Raw genomic sequence first — 23,311 nt, forward strand, 5'->3', positions numbered from 1 at the left:
TTTGTAGTTTATCTTCTTTATTCACATTAATCTCATAACTATTGACAAAAATTTTATTGTTCTTACCATAACACTTTAAAAAATATTTTATTGTATTTGCAAGCACAGACAGAAAGAGATCTAGGAGAGAGATAGACAGAGAGAGAATGGGCGCGCTAGGGCCTCCAGCCTCTGCAAACGAACTCCAGATGCGTGCACTCCCTTGTGCTTCTGGCTAATGTGGGTCCTGGGGAGTCGAGCCTCGAACCGGGGTCCTTCAGCTTCACAGGCAATCACTTAACTGCTAAGCTATCTCTCCAGCCCAACCATAACACTTTTAATATGACCATTTTACCCCTCAAAAGGCCTTTTGAAATGATTTTTTTTAAAGATCAGATTTGACTTATGCTATTTACCCAGGATAAGCATAGATTTTGGAACTTTGTTTCTTATAACTTTCTTGAAACACATTTTTTAAAAAAAATATGAGCAGTCGCCTCCCCTCCGCGACCGAGAGCCCGGGCCCGGGCCCGGCACGCCGCCCCCGCCCCTCCCCGGTCAGCAGGCCGCGAGGCCCGCGCTAGCGAGGGGGAGGGAGAAGCAGCGAGCGCCGGGAGGAGGCGGCCGGACCGCGCGGGCGCCCGCGCGTGTGGCGTGAGGGGAAGCCGCCTGCCCGCCCGCCCCCTTCGCCTTCCCTTCTTTTCCCCCCTTCCCCGCTCCCCTCCCGTCACGACCGCGGAGCAGCACCATGTCGGCGCCGGCTGCCAAAGTCAGTAAAAAGGAGCTCAACTCCAACCACGACGGGGCCGACGAGACCTCAGAAAAAGAACAGCAAGAAGCAATTGAACATATTGATGAAGTACAAAATGAAATAGACAGACTTAATGAACAAGCCAGTGAGGAAATTTTGAAAGTAGAACAGAAATATAACAAACTTCGCCAACCATTTTTTCAGAAGAGGTCAGAATTGATCGCCAAAATCCCAAATTTTTGGGTAACAACATTTGTCAACCATCCACAAGGTGTAAATTTGGAAACATTCAAAAGGAGTCACTTACTGTGAGCCATCTGTGTATACCCATTTAGTGTCTGCACTGCTTGGGGAGGAAGATGAAGAGGCGCTGCATTACCTGACCAGAGTTGAGGTGACAGAATTTGAAGATATAAAATCAGGTTACAGAATAGATTTTTATTTTGATGAAAATCCTTACTTTGAAAATAAAGTCCTCTCCAAAGAATTTCATCTGAATGAGAGTGGTGATCCATCTTCAAAGTCCACTGAAATCAAATGGAAATCTGGAAAGGATTTGACGAAACGCTCAAGTCAGACACAGAATAAAGCCAGTAGGAAGAGGCAGCACGAAGAGCCAGAGAGCTTCTTTACCTGGTTTACAGACCATTCTGATGCAGGTGCAGATGAGTTAGGAGAGGTCATCAAAGATGATATTTGGCCAAATCCCTTGCAGTACTACTTGGTTCCTGATATGGATGATGAAGAAGGAGAGGGGGAAGATGATGATGATGATGATGAAGAAGAAGGAGGATTGGAAGATATTGATGAAGAAGGGGATGAGGATGAAGGTGAAGAAGATGAAGATGATGATGAAGGGGAAGAAGGAGAGGAGGATGAAGGAGAAGATGACTAATAGAAAAGAACACTGATGGATTCCAACCTTTTATTTTTATTTTTTATTTTTTAAATTTTCTCCAGTCCCTGGGAGCAAGTCGCAGTCTTTTCTCCCCACAACCTCTCATGCTCAGTAGCCCTATTTTTGAGATCTCTTTTTCTCAACATCATGGTTCTCATCTTATTTTGGGGGGAAATTACCCTGATCAGAATACAACAGGAAAATAATCTTTTTAAAAAAAATTGTTCTAAAATCATTTTTATCCCTTCCTGTCTAAACAAGAACTGTATGGATTAACACCACCACCGTGCTCTGTGGGAAAAAAAGAAAAACCTTCTGCTCCCTTCACTCGGACAGAAGCTGGAGGGTGCTGGCCCTGTGTAGTAGTGCATAGATTCTAGCTTCTTTCCTCCTTTCTCTGTATATTGGGCTCAGAGATTACACTGTGTCTCTATGTGAATACGGACAGTTAGCATTTACCAACATGTACCTGTCTACTTTCTCTTGTTTAATAAAAAGAAAAAAATCTTTTAAAAAAATGGGGTATAGAAGGTCAGCAAAGGGTGGGTTTGAGATGTCTGGGTGGGTTAAGTGGGCATTTTGACAACATGGCTTCTCCTTTGGCATGTTTAATTGTGATGTTTAATGGACATCCTTGCAGTTTAAGATGACACTTTTAAAATAAAATTCTCTCCTAATGATGACTTGAGCCCTGCCACTCTATGGGAGAATCAGCAGAACCTGTAGGATTTATTTGGAATTGACATTCTCTATTGTAATTTTGTTTTATTTTTAAATTTTCTTTGTTTTCACTGGAAAGGAAAGATACTGCTCAGTTTTAAACGTTAAGTGTACCAGTTGCTTTGTTACAATAAAACTAAATGTGTACAAAATAAAATATGAAAGCAGATTTAAACATTATCAGAAATTAAAATTTTTTTTTTACAAATTTAGTATTGAGTACTTTTAAATTTAAATATTAATCTTGAGGCTATTGTCTGTTAGTAGTTCTATATAAGCATAGAAAGATAGTTACAGATTTCTTATAAGAAGTCCCCATAACGACGTGGCATTCATTCATCACCATGCTGGGGCCAAGATCCTGAGATTCCCTGGGCTTGTAGTTCCCTGACTCTGCAAGGCAGGGAAACTAAGAAAGAGCCCCACCCCCACTAAATTCCAGGGAGAGTTTTGATCTTCCCTCAGATCTATAAGGCAGCTTTTTGAACCTGTCATTTTACAACTCTCTAACAGTAGGAGAAGCTTGCTTTTTTTTTTTTGTCTATGATCTTAATTACTTTAATTACTTTTAGTGCTCCTTCTGGGGGACTCTCAAAAGTAAAAATAGGCTATGCTGACTAGTACAGTGGGCTTGGTGGAAAACATTAGGGATGTGAGCCATGTACATATTCACACATACACACATTCATTTTAAGTGCACTTTTCATATAGACTCTAGACAACCCTTCACACATTAATTAATTCATTCAGAACTTATGCATTTCCATTTTAAATTTCTATTCTATTTACAACTTCGGAGACTAAAAGCAAACCTTGTTACCAGGCAGGGTGTTAGGAGAGGCTGAGGGAGCTGGAGGAGCCAGAGGAGCAGTTGGGGCAAGGACTTCTATGGCTTCAGGGTCAAAAGCAGAGAGTGAGGATGAATATGGGGGAGGGGTTGATTAAAAGCACATTTCTGAGACCTTGGCTAGGACCTGGTGAGAATGGCAGGTAGAGTAGAGAGAAGGCTTTGCATACAGAGTGAAAAATAGGGTACTGCGGACCATTTGCCTGTATGTTGGCAGATGTTTGTTTTAAATCAGCAAGAACTTGGAAATCAAAAGTATCATTTTCAGGCTATTTGGACCCATTGTCCAGATTGTGGATATGGCTCAGCAGAGTTGCAGAGAAAGATAAGATGTTATCCAAGAGTCACAGAGGCTTCAAGTTCTTAAGGAGACAGGGAAAGAGCAAAATAAGGGTGAGAGAAAAATAAACCAGAGTTTAAGCTGGGTTTACACAGAACACCAATATGAATCCGTGGCCCATTAGGGCGAACAGGGCCTGCACCACCCACGTGGGCAGAGGCTGTGCAGGTCACAACTGTCGCCTGCTTAGCCTGTTAGTGGTCGAGGAGGGCGCCTGTGCTCCCCATGGTGAAAATGTCTGGCTGTGGAAGATGAAGTGGCTGGCAGTGGAAGATGAGAGCACAGCAGGGAGAGGAGAGAGGGAGAGGCAGTGTCCCAAGATGGTACAACTGAACCAAAAGGCGCCCCTTAGGGTATGGTAGACCAGAGCGAGAGACCTGAGGTGTCCAGAGTGCATCTTTCTGAAGATCTGGGGTTGGGCCTAGTGGCTGAGGGGTGTAGCTGGGTTTGCCAGCATGGCTTCCATGAGGAGGGGTGAAACCTGAGACAGCTCAGCCCAAGAGAGAGGGACACTTATTGAGAAGGGAGGAGATAATGGAGAAAAGAACAGTGAGGCGAATTGTGGCGGGTGTGAGAGCCTGTATCAGACAGAGATGGTCTGAGGCCTTCAGAGGGTTGAATAGCAGCTCTGTGGTATGGTCAGGGAAAAAGAAGGTCTGGCTACCCAAGAGAGTAATCAGCAACCTTCCCATCCAAGTCAAAGCACCACATGAAAGGTTTCAAGAGTGACCAAGGACCATGGAGACCACTCTAAGGCAAAGATGGAAGTTTTTATTCAGGGGAAAAACACGAGCTGCCAGGACTGACTCTCAAGAGTGGAGCAGTCAGCTTGTGGTTACAGATAGTGGGCTTTATAGGCTCTTTAGCTGGGGGAAGGCGAGGAAGGGAAGGAATTTCTTTGTTGGGGCAGTAAATCTCTGTTCTTTACACTAGCCATAGGGTGAGACCAGAAGTGACCCAATGAGAGATAAGGGGGCAGTAAATCTAGACCTGGAACCCTGTTAGGCAAGGTAGGGATAATGGCTGGACAACTTCTTGAGAATGTGGTGGATGATTCCTCTGTTGCCCTCCTGCTATAACTCCATTTTGTCCTGATCTAACAGCTTCCTCCTCTTCTTTTTGTTTGTTTATTTATTTGGTTTTGCTTTTTGAGGTAGGGTCTCACTCTAGCACAGGCTGACCTGGAATTCACTATGTAGTGTCAGGATGGCCTCAAACTTATAGCAATCCTCCTACCTCTGCCTCCCAAGTGCTGGGATTAAAGGCATGCACCACCATGTCTGGCTTCCTCCTCTTCTTTTTTGTTGAAGCTGGGTCTCATTTACACCAGGCTGATTTTGAATGACTGATCCTCTTGCCTTAGCCTCCTTAGTTATGTATTGGATTCATGCATGCTAGGCAAGCACTCTATCAACTGAACTACATGTCCAGGGTTCCAACCAACTCTCTGTCTCTCTCTTCAGCCTCCCAAGTTCTAGGTTTGCAGGCATGAGCCACCACACTGACTTTCTCTTTCTCCTTCTTCCTTTTTTTTTTTTTCCCAAAGAAAGAAAACAATAATATTCTCATCCTTCACTGTCCATTAGCAGGTGTTATATACTTATAATTGGGCAGTGTGTGGAGGGGAGATATGTAGTTACCACAAATTCAGTCTCAATATCTAAAACTAGTACAAGAAACAACAACAACAAAGAGAAAACAAAGCAAAAGAACACGAAAAGAAACAAAAATTATGCTTTTCTTATCATTTTTTGTTTAGTCTTTTTTATTGACATCTGTGTATATAGACAATGTACCATGATCATAATCCCCTCCAACCACCTCCTTTTTCCCCTTCAAAATCCCTACTCCACTAAATCTCATCTTTCTAACTAGTCTCTCTTCTGTTTTTTTGTTTTTGGGAAATATTCCCTTAGAAGATTTTATTTCTCTATTTTTATATGGAACACTTATTAAATTAGAAGGCTGAAAAGTAAAAATATATTGTACAATCAAAGAAAATTCTGGACATGTACCTCCCTCCCAAGATAACGCAAAGTTCTGAGAACCATTCCCACTAACCTCCAAGCAGTGCATCTCAGCCACGTTAGAGGCCATGAAGGAGAGCGGCCTGAGAGGATATGGGCAGAACCCAACTACATGAGACACTTCTTTCACCTCAGCAGTCATCACTCACATGGTGAGATGGAAGCCAGAGTTCATGTCAGATCACAGATGCCAGGTGGGCTCCAACTCTAGCCACTAGCATCTGCCAAGAAGAAAACAGGCCAGGCTATGCCCAGACCCCTTCCCATGTCAGAAATGGCTGAGTTCCCACCAAGCACTCTGTGTGGCTTTGCTACTGATATACATCTTTAAACCTGGCAGGACAGCAATGAGGCCTAGTGAGGGACTAGATCCCCAGCCAGAAGCCTATCTACATCTGTTATGGCTCTGCCTTTGAGCTGGGGCCAATCTGCTCCACCTTTCACACAAACCAGACACAGGATGGGATGGAGAATCAAACAAGCAGAGCTAACACCATGGCTCTGGGGGATGGGGCGGATAGCGCTGCCTCTTCCCCTGCACTGGGAGGGGCAGGAGGCTGGGACACGCAAGCTTTCAATGAAAATAGTGCAAACGAAGGCAAGAGGGCATCACTGAACTTCAGCCTTATAAAATATGATCTTTCTTCAATCTATTAAAAAATAAATGTTCATGAGAAGGGAAGAATCTGGCAAGTTCTGAGTCTGAATCTATCTTGAAATCATTGCTCTCCTTCATGAGCGAGAGCTGCCTTGTGGGTGCCACAGGGGTTGGGTGGCACTCCTCCCAGGTCACACACTACAGAACCCCCACATGAATGAGGTGGTCCTGTGCCCAGACACCCCAGCAATGTTAAGGCAGAAGCCGGTGGTTGTGACCATGCCTGGAACCTGCAGACTCACACTTTTTGCAGTGTTGCATCTGTTGCTGACACCAACTGGACCACCTGGCAGCTCTTGTCCCACCTGACATGTCTGTCCCACAGGAGGGGCACTGGCTACTCAGGCACAAGGCCACATGTCAGTCTGGAATGGAGACTTCCAGTGCTGATGGTGTTAAAGTGAGCGGTTGAATTGACTTAAACATTGCTCTTTCTTCTCCATTATGGATTAAGAATGATCCACAAGTAAAAGCATGTGATGCCACCACCCCATGCCCGCCAACCACCCCATACCACCTTCAGGTATATAAAAATAAATATTTATGAACAAATATTTGACAAAAAACACCCCACAACTGCTGGCAAAAAGCAATATTGTCTGAATGGCACTAAAACTTAACCTGTTTTTAGGGAAAAGACTGAACCTGAAGCACTAACTTCCTCATTCTAAGTCAGTCATGCAACTCTCTGCTCCTGGGAGTCACCTGCGTGCCTGCGCTGGTGGGACCTCAAATCCAAAGGCTGGGTGCTAATTTGTGGAAGAAGAAATGGCAATTTAATGCAAAATGACAAGAGCACAAACATGCAATGATGCACACTAGCCTTCAATGTTCTGCAGACTTGAAAGTGCATCACTTCTGAGAATGCTCTCAAAATTCTGAGTCTTACAACAAGGTGTCACACCTTCTGTCCCTAACCCTGAGATCTATAGCCAGCACACATGTTCAGAGGCTTGCAACCCAAGATGCAACATACAGTGACTACCCTTGGGGCAAGCACCTCTGTTGTAAGCTGGTGACGTGTACTGCTTTCTATCACTCAAACCAAGCTACAGTACTGGTGACAGCATCTACTGAATGCCCTTTAGTAGACACAGGGTCAGGTCTGTCTCCTTCACCACAGGCTCGCTCTGTGGCAAGAGCCTAACAGAAGAGAAGTCCCAGGATCCCCAGGATAACTCCCACGGCACTGGGATGAAACAGGAGGCAAAAAGTAGTGTCCAGCAGGCAAAGGCCAAGCAGAGCCAGGTCTGGATTCCATCTGGATTCACATGGGAATGTGTGGCTTAGGCCTGGCTAGACAGTAACAGTGGAGCTAGGCAAGAGTCAGGTTAGAAGCCCAGCTCACCAGCTCAAGACCAGCCCAGGGCTCCAGGTCCACATATACCACCAAGAGAAGGAAGGAACTTTCATTTCGAAAGTCCTAAAAATAGCCCACAAGTCAGTGCACATGGACTAGTTATGCCTTAAACTCCTGGGTCTATCCCACTAGGATGAATAACCCATGCCGCTCACTGACTCAGAAGGATGCTCCACATTTTCTAACGCCCTGGCTGAGGCAGCTACTTTCTGTAAGATACTTTCCAGAACAGTGTGAGGAGGAGAGATGCATGTCCCCAAGTAACAGGACTGTAGGTCTGTCTGTTCAGTGACAGGGTCACGCCAACATCACTGAACCAGAAGCAAGGAGGGGCTGTCCTACCTGCCACTGACGGCAGAGGGCTGGCTGCCTGGAACAAAAACCCACATGCATCCCAGGAAGAGGCGGAAAGGGTGACACAGATGTCTGAGGAAGGAGTACATGGGCGGTCTCTCATTGGAATCTTGTGGGGACAGTGACCCTGCAGAGGAGCCCTGGGTGGGCAAGTCCAAAGGGCCAATGGCATGAAGCCAAGGGTGGAAGGCAGGTGTAGGACTCTTCACCCATCTGCAGCAGGGAGTTGATAGCGGCATCTTTGTTCCCCCTCTGGGCTTCGAGTAAGGAGCGGATCACCTCCCTGTCCATGTTGGGGAACATGTCCTGGATGGCCTTGAGGTCCTCCTCGTTACAGCGGGGCTGGGCAGTCACAGCTGGTGGGGGCATAGCCATGGGCATCATGCCAGGACTGCAGACAGCAGGCATTCCGTGTAGGACTTCACCAGGTTGATCATGCCCTCCTTGTCATCACCCTGCCTCCCACTTAGGCTGTACCACTTGTCTTCCACCTGGCCCTGCTTCAGGGACTCAGGGATGGTGATGTGGGTCCAGGCAATGCGGTCATCCATGGAAAAGGCTCGCTCATCGAAGATCTCGAGGTAGAACGAGTCCCCACCTGGGGGCACTGTGCATTGGATAACTTTGTTCCAGCGGGGGTTCTTGGCCCCATTGTGGGCTGTGGGCGTCTCATACACGGCATAGCCCAGACGCAGGCGGCAATAGGGGTCCATAAGAATCATACCATAATTCTTTGCCAACTTTGCCTGCACAACCGTGATGCTAAGGCGGCCCACAGTGCCAACCGCCCCTCTGTACTGCAGCTGTTGTGCTGCCTGGGCATCCAGCTGGATCTGCTGCTGTTGCTGTGTGGGTGTGATGCGAAGTAAGTCCTGTGGGAGTTCACCGATGTACACCGGCCCGTGCTGCGTGCTGACGGTGGTCGCCATGGTGTTGCGGCGGCGACCGAGCCTCGCCGACCGCACACAGACGTGCCGGGAGAGCTCTTCCGCTCCGCGCCAGAACCTGCGATGCTGATGGTTGTCCCGCGAGGCCGCTGCCGCCGCCTCAATCAGCTGACAGTCGCCCCGCCCCGCCTCTCTTCTGTTTTGATATCATTGTTTTTCCTCCTGTTATGCAGACCTTGTAAAGGTAACATCAGCCACAGTGAGATCATGTAATAGAGCCACTTTGTGTCAGGACAGCAGTATTGTAAGCACTCCTCTCTGCCTTTGGCGCTTACATTTTTTCTACCATTTATTCTGCAATAGTTCCTGAGCCTTGTACAGTGTGATAAAGATATCTCACTTAGTGGTGAAAACTACATTATCATTTATTCTTAGCACTTTGGTGAGTTTTGAGTCTCCCCAGTGGTCACCACCATCTAAAAAGAGAAGATTCTCTAAACAAAAGTGAGAGTAGCATTAATATTTGAGCATAAATATAAGTATTTAGAGGGCAATTTGGTGGACATAATATATGCATTTAACCAGACAACAGTAGACTATTCCTTATGACTCATGACCCCTCCAGGCATAGGCATTTTTTTCCTGAGGTAGGGTATCACTCTAGCCTAGGCTGACCTGGAATTCACTGTGTAGTCTCAGGTTGGTCTTGAACTCACAGTAATCCTCCTACCTCTGCCTCTCAAGTGCTGGGATTAAAGGCACACACCACCACACCTGGCCCTGAACTCTTTTTTGTTTTTTAAAGAAAATATTTTTATTTATTTAAAGGTTGAAAGAGAGAAAAAGAGAGAGAGAGAGACAAAGAGAAAGAGGTAGACAGAAAGGGAGTGAGTATGGCTTCACCAGGGCTTCTTGCCATTGCAAGTGAACTCCAGAAGAATGCACCACTTTGTGCATCTGGCTTTACGTGGGTACTGGGAAATCAAACCCAGGCCAGCAAGTTTTGCTTTAACTGCTGAGCCAACTTCCTGGCCCCTCCCCTTTTTTAACTTTTAAATATTTTTTTTAATTTTTAAATTTTTATTAACATTTTCGATGATCATAAAAAAAAAAATCCCATGGTAATTCCCTCCCTCTCCCGACACCTTCCCCTTTGAAATTCCATTCTCCATCATATTACCTCCCCATCTCAATCATTCTACTTACATATATACAATACCAACCTATTAAGAACCCTCCTCCCTTCCTTTCTCTTCCCTTTATGTCTTCTTTTTAACCTACTGGCCTCTGCTATCAGTATTTTCCTTCTCACGCAGAAGCCCAATCATCCGTAGCTAGGATCCACATATGAGAGAGAACATGTGGTGCTTGGCTTTCTGGGCCTGGGTTACCTCACTTAGTATAATCCTTTCCAGGTCCATGCATTTATCTGCAAATTTCATAACTTCATTTTTCTTTACTGCTGAGTAGAACTCCATTGTATAAATGTGCCGCATCTTGATTATCCACTCAGCCGTTGAGGGACATCTAGGCTGGTTCCATTTCCCAGCTATTATAAATTGAGCAGCAATAAACATAGTTGAGCACGTACTTCTAAGGAAATGAGATGAGTCCTTTGGATATATGCCTAGGAGTGCTATAGCTGGGTCATATGGTAGATCAATCTTTAGCTGTTTTAGGAACCTCCACACGGTTTTCCACAATGGCTGGACCAGATTGCATTCCCATCAGCAGTGTAGAAGGGTTCCTCTTTTTCCACATCCCCACTGTGGTGGTTTGAGTCAGGTGTCCCCCATAAACTTAGGTGTTCTGAATGCTAGGTTCCCAGCTGATGGAGATTTGGGAATTAATGCCTCCTGGAAGGTGTGTATTGTTGGGGGCGGGCTTATGGGCTTTATAGCCAGTTTCCCCATGCCAGTGTTTGGCACACCCTCCTGTTGCTGTGATCCATCTTCTGTTGGCCAGGGGGTGATGTCCACCCTCTGCTCATGCCATCGTTTTTCCCTGCCATCGTGGAGTTTCCTCTCGAGCCTGTAAGCCAAAATAAATCTCTTTTTCCCAGAAGCTGCTCTTGGTTGGGTGATTTCTAACAGCAATGCGACCCAGACTGCAACACCCGCCAACATTTATGATCATTTGTTTTCATGATGATGGCCAATCTGACAGGAGTGAGATGGAATCTCAATGTAGTTTTAATCTGCATTTCCCTGATGACTAGTGACGTAGAACATTTTTTTAGATGCTGATATGCCATTCTTATTTCTTCCTTTGAGAATGTTCTATTCAGCTCCATAGCCCATTTTTTGATTGGCTTATTTGATTCCTTATTATTTAACTTTTTGAGTTCTTTGTATATCCTATATATTAATCCTCTACCAGATATATATCTGGAGAAGATATTTTCCCATTATGTAGGTTGTCTCTTTGCTTTTTTCACTGTGTCCTTTGCAGTGCAAAATCTTTGTAATTTCATTAGGTCCCAGTGATTAATCTGTGGTTTTATTGCCTGAACAATTGGGGTTGTATTCAGAAAGTCTTTGCCAAGACCAATATGTTGAAGGGTTTCCCCTACTTTTTTTTTTTTTAAAAAAGGATTTTTTAAAAAAATTATTTATTTATTTATTTATTTATTTATTTATTTATTTATTTGAGAGCGACAGACACAGAGAGAAAGACAGATAGAGGGAGAGAGAATGGGCGCGCCAGGGCTTCCAGCCTCTGCAAACGAAATCCAGACACGTGCGCCCCCTTGTGCATCTGGCTAACGTGGGTCCTGGGGAACCGAGCCTTGAACCAGGGTCCTTAGGCTTCACAGGCAAGCGTTTAACCGCTAAGCCATCTCTCCAGCCCTCCCCTACTTTTTCCTCTAGCAGTTTCAGAGTTTCAGGTCTGATGTTAATGTCTTTAATCCATTTGGACTTAATTCTTGTGCATGGCAAGAGAGAAGAATCTATTTTCATCCTTCTGCAGATATATATCCAGTTTTCCCAACACCATTTGCTGAAGAGGCTGTCTTTTCTCCAATGAGTATTTTTGGCATTTTTATCAAATATCAGGTGGCTATAGCTACTTGGGCTTATATCTGGGTCCTCTAGTCTGTTCCACTGATCTACATGTGTGTTTTTGCGCCAGTACCATGCTGTTTCTGTTACTATGGCTTTGTAGTATAGGTTAAAATCAGGTATGGTGATACCACCAGCTTTATTTTTATTTCTCAGTATTATTTTAGATATTCGAGGTTTTTTGTGATTCCAAATGAATTTTTGGATTTTTTTTCTATTTCCATGAAGAATGCCTTTGGAATTTTGATAGGGATTGCATTAAATGTATAGATTGCTTTAGGTAAGATTGCCATTTTCACAATATTGAATCTTCCAATCCAGGAACAAGGAATGTTTCTCCACTTTCTAGTGTCTTCTGCAATTTCTCGCTTGAGTGTTTTAAAGTTCTCATTGTAGAGATTCTTTACTTCCTTGGTTAGGTTTCTTCCAAGGTACTTTATTATTTTTGGATGCAATTGTGAATGGGAGTGATTCTCTGATTTCATCCTCTGTGTGTTTGTTGTTAGCATATATGAAGGCTACTGACTTCTGTGTATTTATTTTGTATCCTGCTACATGGCTGTAGGTTTTTACCAGCTCTAACAGTTTGCTAGTAGAGTCCTTAGGGTCCTTTATGTATAGAATCATGTCATCTGCAAATAATGATAACTTGATCTCTTCCTTTCCAATTTGTATCCCTTTTATGTTTGTCTCTTGCCTTATTGCTATGGCTAAGACTTCCAAAACTATATTAAATAGAAGTGGGGACAGTGGACACCCTTGTCTTATTCCTGATTTTAGTGGAAAAGCTTCCAGTTTTTCTCCATTTAGTAATATGTTGGCTGTAGGCTTGTCATGAATAGCCTTTATTATATTGAGATATGTTCCTTCTATTCCCAGTCTCTGTAGGACTTTTATCATGAAGGGATGTTGGATTTTGTCACATGCTTTCTCTGCGTCTAATGAGATGATCATGTGATTTTTGTCCTTCAACCTGTTTATGTAATGTGTTACATTTATAGATTTGCGTATGTTGAATCATCCCTGCATCTGTGGGATAAAGCCTACTTGGTCAGGGTGAATGATCTTTTTGATATACTCTTGTATTCTGTTTGCCAATATTTTGTTGAGAATGTTTACATCTATGTTCATGTGGGAGATTGGTCTGTAATTTTCTTTTTTTGTTCTATCTTTGCCTGGTTTTGGTATCAGGGTGATGCTGGCCTCATAGAAGGAGTTTTGTAGATTTCCTTCTTTTTCTTTTTCTTTCTTTCTTTCTTCTTTTTTTTTCTTTTTTTTTTTTGTTTTTCGAGGTAGGGTCTCACTCTGGCTCAGGCTGACTTGGAATTCACTATGTAGCCTCAGGGTGGCCTCGAACTCACGGCGATCCTACCTCTGCCTCCCGAGTGCTGAGATTAAACGCGTACGCCACCACGCCTGGCCTCCTTCTTTTTCTATTTCCTGGAAAAGCTTAAGGAGCAATGGTGTTAGCTCTTCCTTAAAGGTCTGGTAAAATTCAGAAGTGAATCCATCTGGGCCTGGGCTGTTTTTAGTTGGGAGATTATTGATAAGTGTTCGGCTCTCTATATTTGTTATAGGTCTATTTAAGTGATTAATCTCATTTTGATTTGATTTAGGTAGGTCATATAAATCAAGGAAATCATCCATTTCTTTCAGATTTTCATACTTTGTGGAGTATATGCTTTTAAATTTTTTTAAAATTAAAAAAATTTTTTTTAATTTTTGGTTTTCTGATGTAGGGTCTCACTCTGGTCCAGGCTGACCTGGATTTAACTCTGTAGTCTCAGGTGGCCTTAAACTCACGGTGATCCTCCTACCTCTGCCTCCCATGTGCTGGGATTAAAGGCGTGTGTAACCACGCCCGGCCGAGTATATGCTTTTATAGTATGTCCCTATGATTTTTTTGAATTTCTCTGGAATCTGTTGTGATGTTACCTTGTTCATCTCTGATTTTATTAATTTGTGACTCTTCTCTCTTTCTATTGGTCAGATTTGCTAAGGGTTTATCAATCTTGTTTATCCTTTCAAAGAACCAACTCTTTGTTTCATTAATTCTTTGGAGTTTTTTTTTTTTGTTTGTTTGTTTCTATTTCATTAACTTCTGCCCTAATCTTTATTATTTCTTCTCATCTACTGATTTTTGGTTTGCTGTGTTCTTCTTTTTTCAAGGCTTTAAGGTGAAGCATTAGGTCTTGTGACATTTCTAGGTTTTTAATATAGGCACTTAAGGCTATAAATTTACCTCTTAGAACTGCCTTCATTGTGTCCCAGAGATTTTGATATGTTGTGTTCTAATTATCGTTTGACTCTATAAATCTTTTGATTTCCTTCTTGATTTATTCATTGACCCATTCATCATTTAGTAGTGTATTGTTTAGTTTCCATGATTTTGTGTATGCTCTATAGCCTTTCTTGCTACTGATTTGTAGTTTAATTCCATTGTGGTCAGATAGAATGCAAGGAATTATTTCAATTTTCCTGAATTTGTTAAGATTTGCTTTGTGTCCTAATATATGGTCTATTTTAGAGAATGTTCCATGTGCTGCTGAAAAGAATGTATATTCTGCAGTCTTTGGATGGAATGTCCTGTATATATCTGTTAAGTCCGTTCCTTCTATGACCTCATTTAGTCCAGATGCCTCTCTGTTTATTTTTTCCCGGGATGACCTGTCAATTGATGAGAGTGGGGTGTTAAAATCACCCACCACCACTGTGTTTGGTGTTATCTGTGACCGTAGTTCTAATAGTGTTTGTTTGACGAATTTGGGAGCCCCCATTGTTAGGTGCATATATGTTTAGGATTGTAATGTCCTCCTGTTGGAGTGTGCCCTTAATCAATATAAAGTGACCTTCCTTATGTTTCTTGACTAACGTTGGACTAACATCTACCCTGTACGATATTAGGAAAGCAACCCCTGCTTGTTTTCTGGGCCCATTTGCTTGAAACACCGTCTTCCAACCTTTCACCCTAAGATAATTTCAATCCTTTGTAGAAAGGTGAGTTTCCTGGAGACAACAAATTGTAGGATCTTGCTTTTTAATCCAGTCTGCAAATCTATGTCTTTTCGTTGTGGCATTGGGGCCGTTGATATTAAGAGATATTATTGAAAGATGTGTATTTATGTTTGCCATTTTTTGTGTGTGTGGTTCCGGTTCTACCTGTGCTCTCTTGTGTTAACTAGTATTTGAGTATTGCTTGTTTTTTCTAGGTTCCTTATATGTGTGCTTTTCCTTTTCTTCAGCATGGAGGATTCCATCAACTATTTTCTGTAGAGCTGGTTTTGTCTTCAAATACTCCTTTAACCTGCTTTTGTCATGGAATGTCTTTATTTCTCCATCTATTTGAATAGATAGCTTTGCAGGATAAAGTAACCTTGGTTGAGAGTACTCTCTTTCAGAACTTGGAATATATCCCTCCAAGCCCTTGTGGCTTTTAAAGTTTGTGTGGAATAATCTGCTGTAATCCTGATGGGCTTGCCTTTGTAGGTAACTTGATTTTCTCTCTAACTGCTTTCAATATTTTTTCTTTGGTGTGTGTGTTTGGAAGTTTGATTAAAATATGGCAAGGAGAGGTTCTTTCAAGGTTTTGTCTGGCTGGGGTTCTAAAGGCTTTCTGTATCTGCATTGGCACCTCTTTCCAATTTGGGGGAATTTTTCTTCTATGATTTTGTTGAAGATGCCTACTATGCCTTTGGAGTGGAATTCTTCTCCTTCTACTATGCTCTGAATTCTTATATTTGATCTTTTCTTAGTGTCCCGTATATCTTGAAATTCCCCCTCATACTTTTCTGTAAGTTTGTCTTTTTCTTTGTTGGACTGTATTAGATCTGCCACCTGGTCTTCTAGCTTAGATATTCTGTCCTCTCTCTCATCCATCCTACTGGTGAGATTTTCTACAGAGTTTTTTATTTCATTAACTGTGTTCTTCATTGCTAGTAATTCTGACTGATTTTTCTTTATTATTTCTATTTCCTTATTTATGTCTTGTATTGCCTTCTTTATTTCACTAAATTGGTGTCCTGCGTCTTCTTTGATTCCTTTGATTTCCTCTTTGATTCTTTTGATTTGTTCTTTGACCTCTTTGATCATATTTATAATCATTCTTTTGCACTCTTTCTAGGCATTTCCTCTAACTCGTTCTCACTGGAGGACATTTCTGATGCATTAATACTTTTAGGTGGATTTATATCATCTTGCTTTTTAGTGTTTCTTGTGTTATAATGTATATATTTTTGCATCTTGCATTAAGTTAAGGCTTGGATTCTCTAGCTAGCTGGGTATTCTTAGCTGTATCAATTGATTTGATGTAATATATTTTCAGGGTAGGAGCTTAAGGTGTTAGGTGTGGCTCTTAAGACTCTCAGAGAATCTACAAAGGTGTTCCTAGGGGCTGAGTTTCCTTGCTATGGGAGTATTCAAGCAGGCTGAATGGAATAAAATACAGGTTGATTCTAAAACTTAACTAAACACTGTACACATTCAATCAAAAACAGCCCCAAGTATGTATGCAAGAGTAGTTATTATAATGACCAGATCCTCTATCAACAAAGAGGTTAAGATTTCTGGTCTGTTGAGGGATCCAAGTCAGCTCGTGACCAAGTGAGTCCCTTCCCTGGTGTAATCCCAGTTACCTTGGATGATTTTGGTCTCAGTCAAGTTGCTGCCTGGGTCGTCGGGCTGCTGTTCTGATTTCTGGAGCTGGGCTCTGGCTTCTCCTGTGGGCCAAACTGAGCCTGGCAACTGTGGCCCTGCAGATTAGCACCCCTGCTGTTGGAACTGCTGCTGCTAAAGCTGCCACTGCTGGGTCTGTAGCCGCTGTTGCTGACGCTGTGCTGTGCCCTCTGCTGCTGCTGCCTCTGCTGCTGCTGCCTCTGCTGCCACTGCTGGTGCCACCGCTGCTGCTGCTACTGGATCTGCTACTGCTGGGGCCGCTGTTACTGTTGCAGGAGCCACTGATGTTGCTGCCAAACTCTGCTCCTGCTTGAGTCTCGCTGTAGATCCAAGTTGGCCTGGCCAGGTCCTGGGTCGCTGCTCTGTTCACTGCAGCTGGACACAGGTGGTGGGGGAGGGGAGGGAGCCGCAGCTGCTCTGGATCTCTTGCTGCTCCACGTGTTCTTCTTGTGGTCTGCTCCTCCGTTGCTCTCTGCTGCTCTCCCTTCACATTTCCTGAGTTGCGGAGAGCACCAGTGTGAGGGGCCCATCCCCACACCTGGATTTTCCTGCAGCTGGAGCCAAGCCTGGTGGCTTTTTGCTGCGCTGCCTCCACCGTGGTTGGCGGAGCTGCCGAGCTGCTTTTGCTGGCCTGCGCGGTCTCTGGACGCTCTGGATCTCTTCTACTTCTCCGCTGCCACTTCAATTTCCTATACACCTCACTTTTTAGTAAAAGTGTGTATTTTGCTGAGTCTTTTTGGTCCTTTTCCCCCCTAGGCTGCTTAGGCATGGTACCTACGCCGCCATCTTAACCGGAAGTCCCCTGGCCCTTTTTATACCTTTTAAATGTAGGTTCTATGAAGTTTTTTTCAAGGTAGGGTCTCACTCTAGCCCAGGCTGACCTGGAATTCACTATGTAGTCCCAGAGTGGCCTTGAACTCACAGCAATCCTCCTACTTCTGCTTTCCAAGTGTTGGAATTAAAGGTGTGTGTCAGTATGCTTGGCTCTGCCTTGAAGTTTTAAATTGAACATGTGAGGGCCTGAGGTTATATTTTAGTGGTACAATATTTGTGTAGCATATATGAGGTCCTAAATTTGATCTGTAGCATGGAAAAAAATAACTAGCTTAAACATGTAGTTAACATGTTTGAGACTCATCTCTTGACTTAAACAGAAAATTCCTTATATACTTCAGGACCTTTGTACTTCCCATTGTTAAGGTGAGATAAATACAAGAAATGCTAGGCATGGTGATGCACATCCATCAATCCAACATTCAGGAAGCAGAGGAAGGAGAATTATGAGTTTGTGGCCAGCCTGAGATGCAGTGAGACTCTCAAAAAAATCAACTAACCAACCAACAAATATGCAACACCAAAGAAATTTAAGACATCTAGATGGATAATAGGCCTTTGAAATATGGAAGCAAGCATATATGTATATCACTGTATGTACAAAATGAAGACTGCAAAGCAGTGTGTAATGTGCATCCAGAAGCAAATATGTGATTGATGGAGGTGTGTACACTTGTGTGTGAGGAGATAGCAGAGGTAGGTATATGGATAATAGTGTGTTTCTCTCACTGGGGTACCTTTTCTTAGGGGAAACTACCTTGAGGGTTCTATTAAAGCAAGAGTTGATGTAGGTCTGAGCTCTGCCCCAGATGCATATGTGGATTTCTAGTGGTTATGCCCTCAATTCACAGCCTTTTCTGTCCTTTATAGTGTCTTAGAGAAGTAGAGCTATTGGGACAGGGTGGGGTTGTGAGGAAGGGTGGGAATAGACCTGAGACTGGAGGAGAGAAGGTGTGGGGAACCCAAGAGTCTTACCTCCAAGACTCTGAGGCAATACAGATACTGAGACAGAAAACAGAGAAGGAAAGCTAGGAGTGGTGGTGGTCATGTGCTTGTAATCCCAGCTTTGGGAGGCAGAGGGAGGTAGATTCCTGGAATTTGCTGAACAGCCAGCCTGACATGCTTGGTAAGTAAGAGACATACTTTCAAAAACATGGACAGGGCCAGGCATGGTGGTGCATGCCTTTAATCCCAGCACTTGGGAGGCAGAAGTAGGAGAATCACTGTGAGTTCAAGACTACTCTGAGACTTCATAGTGAATTCCAGGTTAGCCTGGACTAGAGTAAAACTCTACCTGAAAAAAAAACACAAACAAACAACAACAAAAAAAGTGGACAGGGGTGATACTTATGTTTCCACATATGTGCAATGTGCATGCATGCATAAACATGTGCACCTGTATACATACATATACACACACAAAACAATACAGAAAAGAGGCAGAAAGACAAATTTCAACCAGGGAAATACACTCCATTTGTCTGTCTTTCACCCCTGCACCTCATGCAGAACTCTCTTCTGCTTCAGGATTTAGGGTTTCTTCTTAGTCATCCACGAAACTTCTTTCTCTCTTGATCAAGAAGCCAAGAGTGGGTGGATCATAGATCCCTGAAAAGAACAAGCTAACCCTTCTTCCCTCTAGTCTTCCTTCAGATTTCCCCATCTGCTTCCACATCTTCTGGTGGGTGGGGATATGTGGGCATGCACATGGAGGTGATTGAGATCTACATAAATCAGCCAACCAACATGACAAAAAATGGGGGAAACCAAGCAATAATGAAGGGCAGGAGCTTGGGGTGGGAAGGGAAATGTGAGGAAGGAGAGGTTGAGGTGGGAGAAGGAAGGGACTGAAGGGAGGGGCTGAGGGCACCATCCTTCCAAAGTGTGTATATGTGTCCCAGATTTGTTAACTCTGTTTAACTATAAAGTTGATTTTAGTCTTACACTCCTGAAATTCACTGTGTTCAGGAATTGGGCACACCAGAAACTCTAACTCCCAATCACAGCCCTTCCCACCAAATCACACACAGGTGCCAGTGACCCCAACTATGAGAATATTACCTTGACCTTCAGAAACTTGGGCCAATCAAAACTCAATCATCCAGCACCTACGAAACAAGGTGAGCATACACCTGCATGCCTATCTGATGCCCTACCTTGAGAAAGAGCAAGTGGAGTGGTGGATGAGTTGGTATGGACTGGAATGTTGGTGCTATCAAACATTGTAATGATATTGGGGGGGGGTAGCTCAGTTGGTAGAATACTTGCTTAGCATGTACAAAACCCTGGGTTCCATTCCCAGTGCCATATAAATCAGACATGGTGGTGCACCCTTGTCATCCTAGGACTCAGGAGGTGGAGGCAGGAGGATCAGAAATTCAAGTTCAAGGTTATTTTTGGCTACATAGTGAGTTTGAGACTAGCCTAGGATACATCTCAAAAATTTTTGTGTTGTGGAAATAGCTCAGTGGTAAAAAGAATAATGCTTGTTGTGCGAGCATGATAACTGGAGTTTGGATTGGTGGAATCCACACATATATAACCAAGCATGAGTCTGTAATTCCAACATTCAATAGGAGGTAGAGGCAGGAGAAACACAAAGCTCACAAGCCAGCTAGTGTGGCATTTGACTGGACACCCTGTCTTAAGCAAGGTAGAAGGTGAGGACTAACAGCTTGAGGTTGTCCTCTGACTTCCATACATGTGACATGACACACATGTGAATGCACACACACACACACACACACACACACGTACAAATTGTAATGGTGCCAATGGTAGTATCAGCTTTATAGCTGATAATGGAGATGGGGTTTCTGAAATGCTACTAGTGGTGATGTTGGTTGCATTTGTGAAGGCTCAGGTGACATAATTGTAAGGTGCAGGAAATGTTATGGTGACAATGTTAAGAATGCATGATGGTGGTATCATTTTTGACAGCAACTATGAAAGTCCTTGCTGGTCCCAACTGACCATTGGGGGCTGGGGAGGTGGCTCAGTAAAAGCACTTGCTATGCAAGCATGAGGACCTGAGTTCAACTTCCAGCATCCATGTAAAAAAGCTGGGCATGGCTGCATATGCCTGTAACCCCAGGACTGAGGGGGTGTGTGGAGACAGGAGAATTGCCAGGGTTCCTTAGTCAGCCAGTCTAACTGAAAAATGAGGAGCTCCAAGTTCAGTAAGAAATTGTCTCATGGAAATAAGGTGGAGGAGTGTCCTTCTCTGGTCTCCTCATGTGTGCACATAGAGCACACAGATCTGCACACATATACACAATGCATATCACCTACACTTAGAGACAATATTGATGGTCTGGTTGGCTGGGTTGGGCCTTGGGGGTTACCTGGTTGTCTCTGTCCTAGCACCAGGCCAGCCCAAGACACCGCCTGGCACTTCCAAGGTTCCTCTTTGGTGGCACAGAGCCATCATGAGCATGTATGTTCTTGCTTTCATCTTTGCATTTTGCATCATATTCTGTGTTTTGATCCTGGTGAAAGTGAGTTATTGGGAGTGGGGGAGACTGATCATCCCAGAGTTTACATTTTTTTTCCCTTTTTCTTTCCTTCAACTCCATTCCCAGGAAGCCTGGAGAACTTCAAGGCTTTCTCTTCCTCTCCTAAACAGATTCTGAGATGTCCAAGGAGCTTTTGGGCTTGAAAGATGAGGTTTGGAATGGTGAGTGGAGGGTCTGAAAGAGACTCACAGAGTAGCAGTGGTAGGGTCAGGGAAAAAGACCATTATTTGGACACCCCAAACTCTATGCCCTTGGTCTTGAACACAGTGCAAAACTGCCAGGAGCAGCAAAGGAATGCCTGTAACTCCATCTTGAAGAACATACAAGAGGCTAAGAGTATTATCAAGAAGGGGATCCAAGATGGAAAATACCATCTGAAGACAGTGTCAGCAGGTGCCCTTTATAGACCTGCCCTTTGTGGAGTGGATTTGCTAGGATGTTCAGCAACTCTGTAGGTGCTGAGGATCCAGGGAGGAGGTGGTCAGGGCCCTGCCTCCAGCATAGAACTTTGAAGGGATGCTAGATGACTTCTGAGTTGTTCAGAGCGGAGGGTTTATTTAAACAATGTTACAGGGATCTGCTGCACTCCAGTCTGGAAGCTTCCAATAAAAGTGGGAATTTGGGGGCTCAGAAAATGGCTCAGTGTGTAAAGTTCTTGCCATGCAAGCATGAGGTCCCAACTTCAGAACCCTAGCACCCACATAAAATATCTGGCATGGTGATGTGAGCCTGTAATTCTAACAGCATGGAGGTGTAATTCTAACACTGGGACTCACTGGCTAGCTAGTCTAGTTGAATAGGTGAGCTCAAGGTTCATTGAGAGAACTTGTCTCAAAGAATAAGGTGAAGAGCAACTGAAGACATACCTTACATCAACCTCTGGCCTCCACATGTACACCACACACACTCACTCTTGAATACACACACATGCATGCATACCACATGCATATACAACAATAAAAAGAAAATGGGGCATTGTCTTAGGCCCTATCCCAGCTTATCTTGTTTTGTTCCCTCCCATCAGGTATAGCTCAGAACAAGAGCACCCTCAAGGCATTGGAAAAGAAGACAAATGAATGTAAGCCAGTGTCCAGGAAGGTGGATTAGAATGGACGCTCAAACCTGGTATTAGTCTGCCTGATCTCAGGTCTTCTATCCACAGCCCAGCAAATAAGAAGACAGCAAACCCACACTGTGGAGGACTCAGCAATTGCACTTACCAGTGGCGGTGGAAAATGGGGTGGGGAAGTTTCCCAGATAAGTGTGTACCTTCTCTTCATCCCATATATAGGAAAACCGCATGTCAGGGTAAATGAGTGTTGCATAATTGCATGTATGTATGTGTAAATGAGCATTTTATGGAATGTGGGATTTCCCATGTATCCCATATGAAGGCATTATGGAGGAACGTGAACATGGGGATCACAGCAGGTGTATTATGCATGTCTCTTATACTCTTCATGTGACATTTGTAGGTGTGGCAGAACATATATGAGTATAGTTATATCTTGGTGGCTGGCTGTATCATGGAAGATTCCCAAGTCATGCCATTATAAGTGTGGGTGTTGTTGGCATTTGATACATGGTGGGTGGTGCACACTTTGAGAATGAATCACCATTACCTATGCCAATGTAGATGGGTGCGTGTCATTCCGAGTGCCTGGCATTGTCACCCTGTATGTTCAGAGCATGTAAATGTATATACTCATTTATTTCTGTGATTATTTCTTGTGATTCATGAATATAAATATCAAATTGAAACATGATATTGGACTTATTACTGGGACACCTGAGATGACTTTGTGACCTGGTGCAAAGAGTCTGAAAATGATCAGACTTGGGGAATCACACGCCTTAAGCCAAGTGTGGTACAGCAGGTCTGCAATCCCAACACTTGGGAGGCTGAGATTGGAGAATCATAAATTCGAGGCCAACTAAGGAGACTTCTCAAAAAAGAGAAAGAGTATATAGGTTCTTGCGTGCCCATGCACATGTAGCAGTGTCTGTTCATGAGCACACACATGTCTCCGAGTGTTTGGAGTTTAGGTGTATTATAATGTATCCCTAACTATTCCTGAACCCATGGACATAACCCTGTGTGTACTCACATGAAGCTATGATTGTATTCGTGTCTCTCATCACAAATCCATTAGTGAACTCACCCCAATTGTACTGTGTCCACGTTTCATGGATATATATACGTGCTCCTGGGACATATGCTCCTCATCATACGTGTGTCTCTGAGCAGATGACGCGTACGACTATCCCTCTTTGTCATAGGCCAACCCGCAAAAGTCAAGTCCTGAAGCTCCATCGCTCGCCACATGGGCTAGCGCGCCCTCTTGCGGCCCCTCTTGGGTACAACTTGAGTGCATTCTGTACCGCCTCTATACCCGGCCCACCGTGCG

At 43.7% G+C, this 23,311-nt stretch overlaps 1 protein-coding gene and 1 pseudogene across 1 annotated transcript; one reads left to right on the plus strand and one right to left on the minus strand.

Annotated features, from left to right (window-relative positions):
• The first annotated feature begins 631 nt into the window (after nucleotides 1-631).
• On the plus strand, nucleotides 632-2,311 carry LOC123460758 (protein SET-like). The gene is made up of 2 exons (XM_045149778.1): nucleotides 632-1,001; nucleotides 1,066-2,311. The coding sequence occupies exons 1-2, from the start codon at nucleotides 728-730 to the stop codon at nucleotides 1,623-1,625; spliced, it is 834 nt and encodes a 277-aa protein (XP_045005713.1). The 5' UTR covers nucleotides 632-727; the 3' UTR covers nucleotides 1,626-2,311.
• Nucleotides 2,312-7,762: 5,451 nt separating this feature from the next.
• On the minus strand, nucleotides 7,763-8,932 carry LOC101600251 (annotated as a pseudogene).
• Nucleotides 8,933-23,311: the final 14,379 nt, after the last annotated feature.

Source organism: Jaculus jaculus, chromosome 5, assembly GCF_020740685.1.
Source record: "Jaculus jaculus isolate mJacJac1 chromosome 5, mJacJac1.mat.Y.cur, whole genome shotgun sequence".
Classification (NCBI taxonomy): domain Eukaryota; kingdom Metazoa; phylum Chordata; class Mammalia; order Rodentia; family Dipodidae; genus Jaculus; species Jaculus jaculus.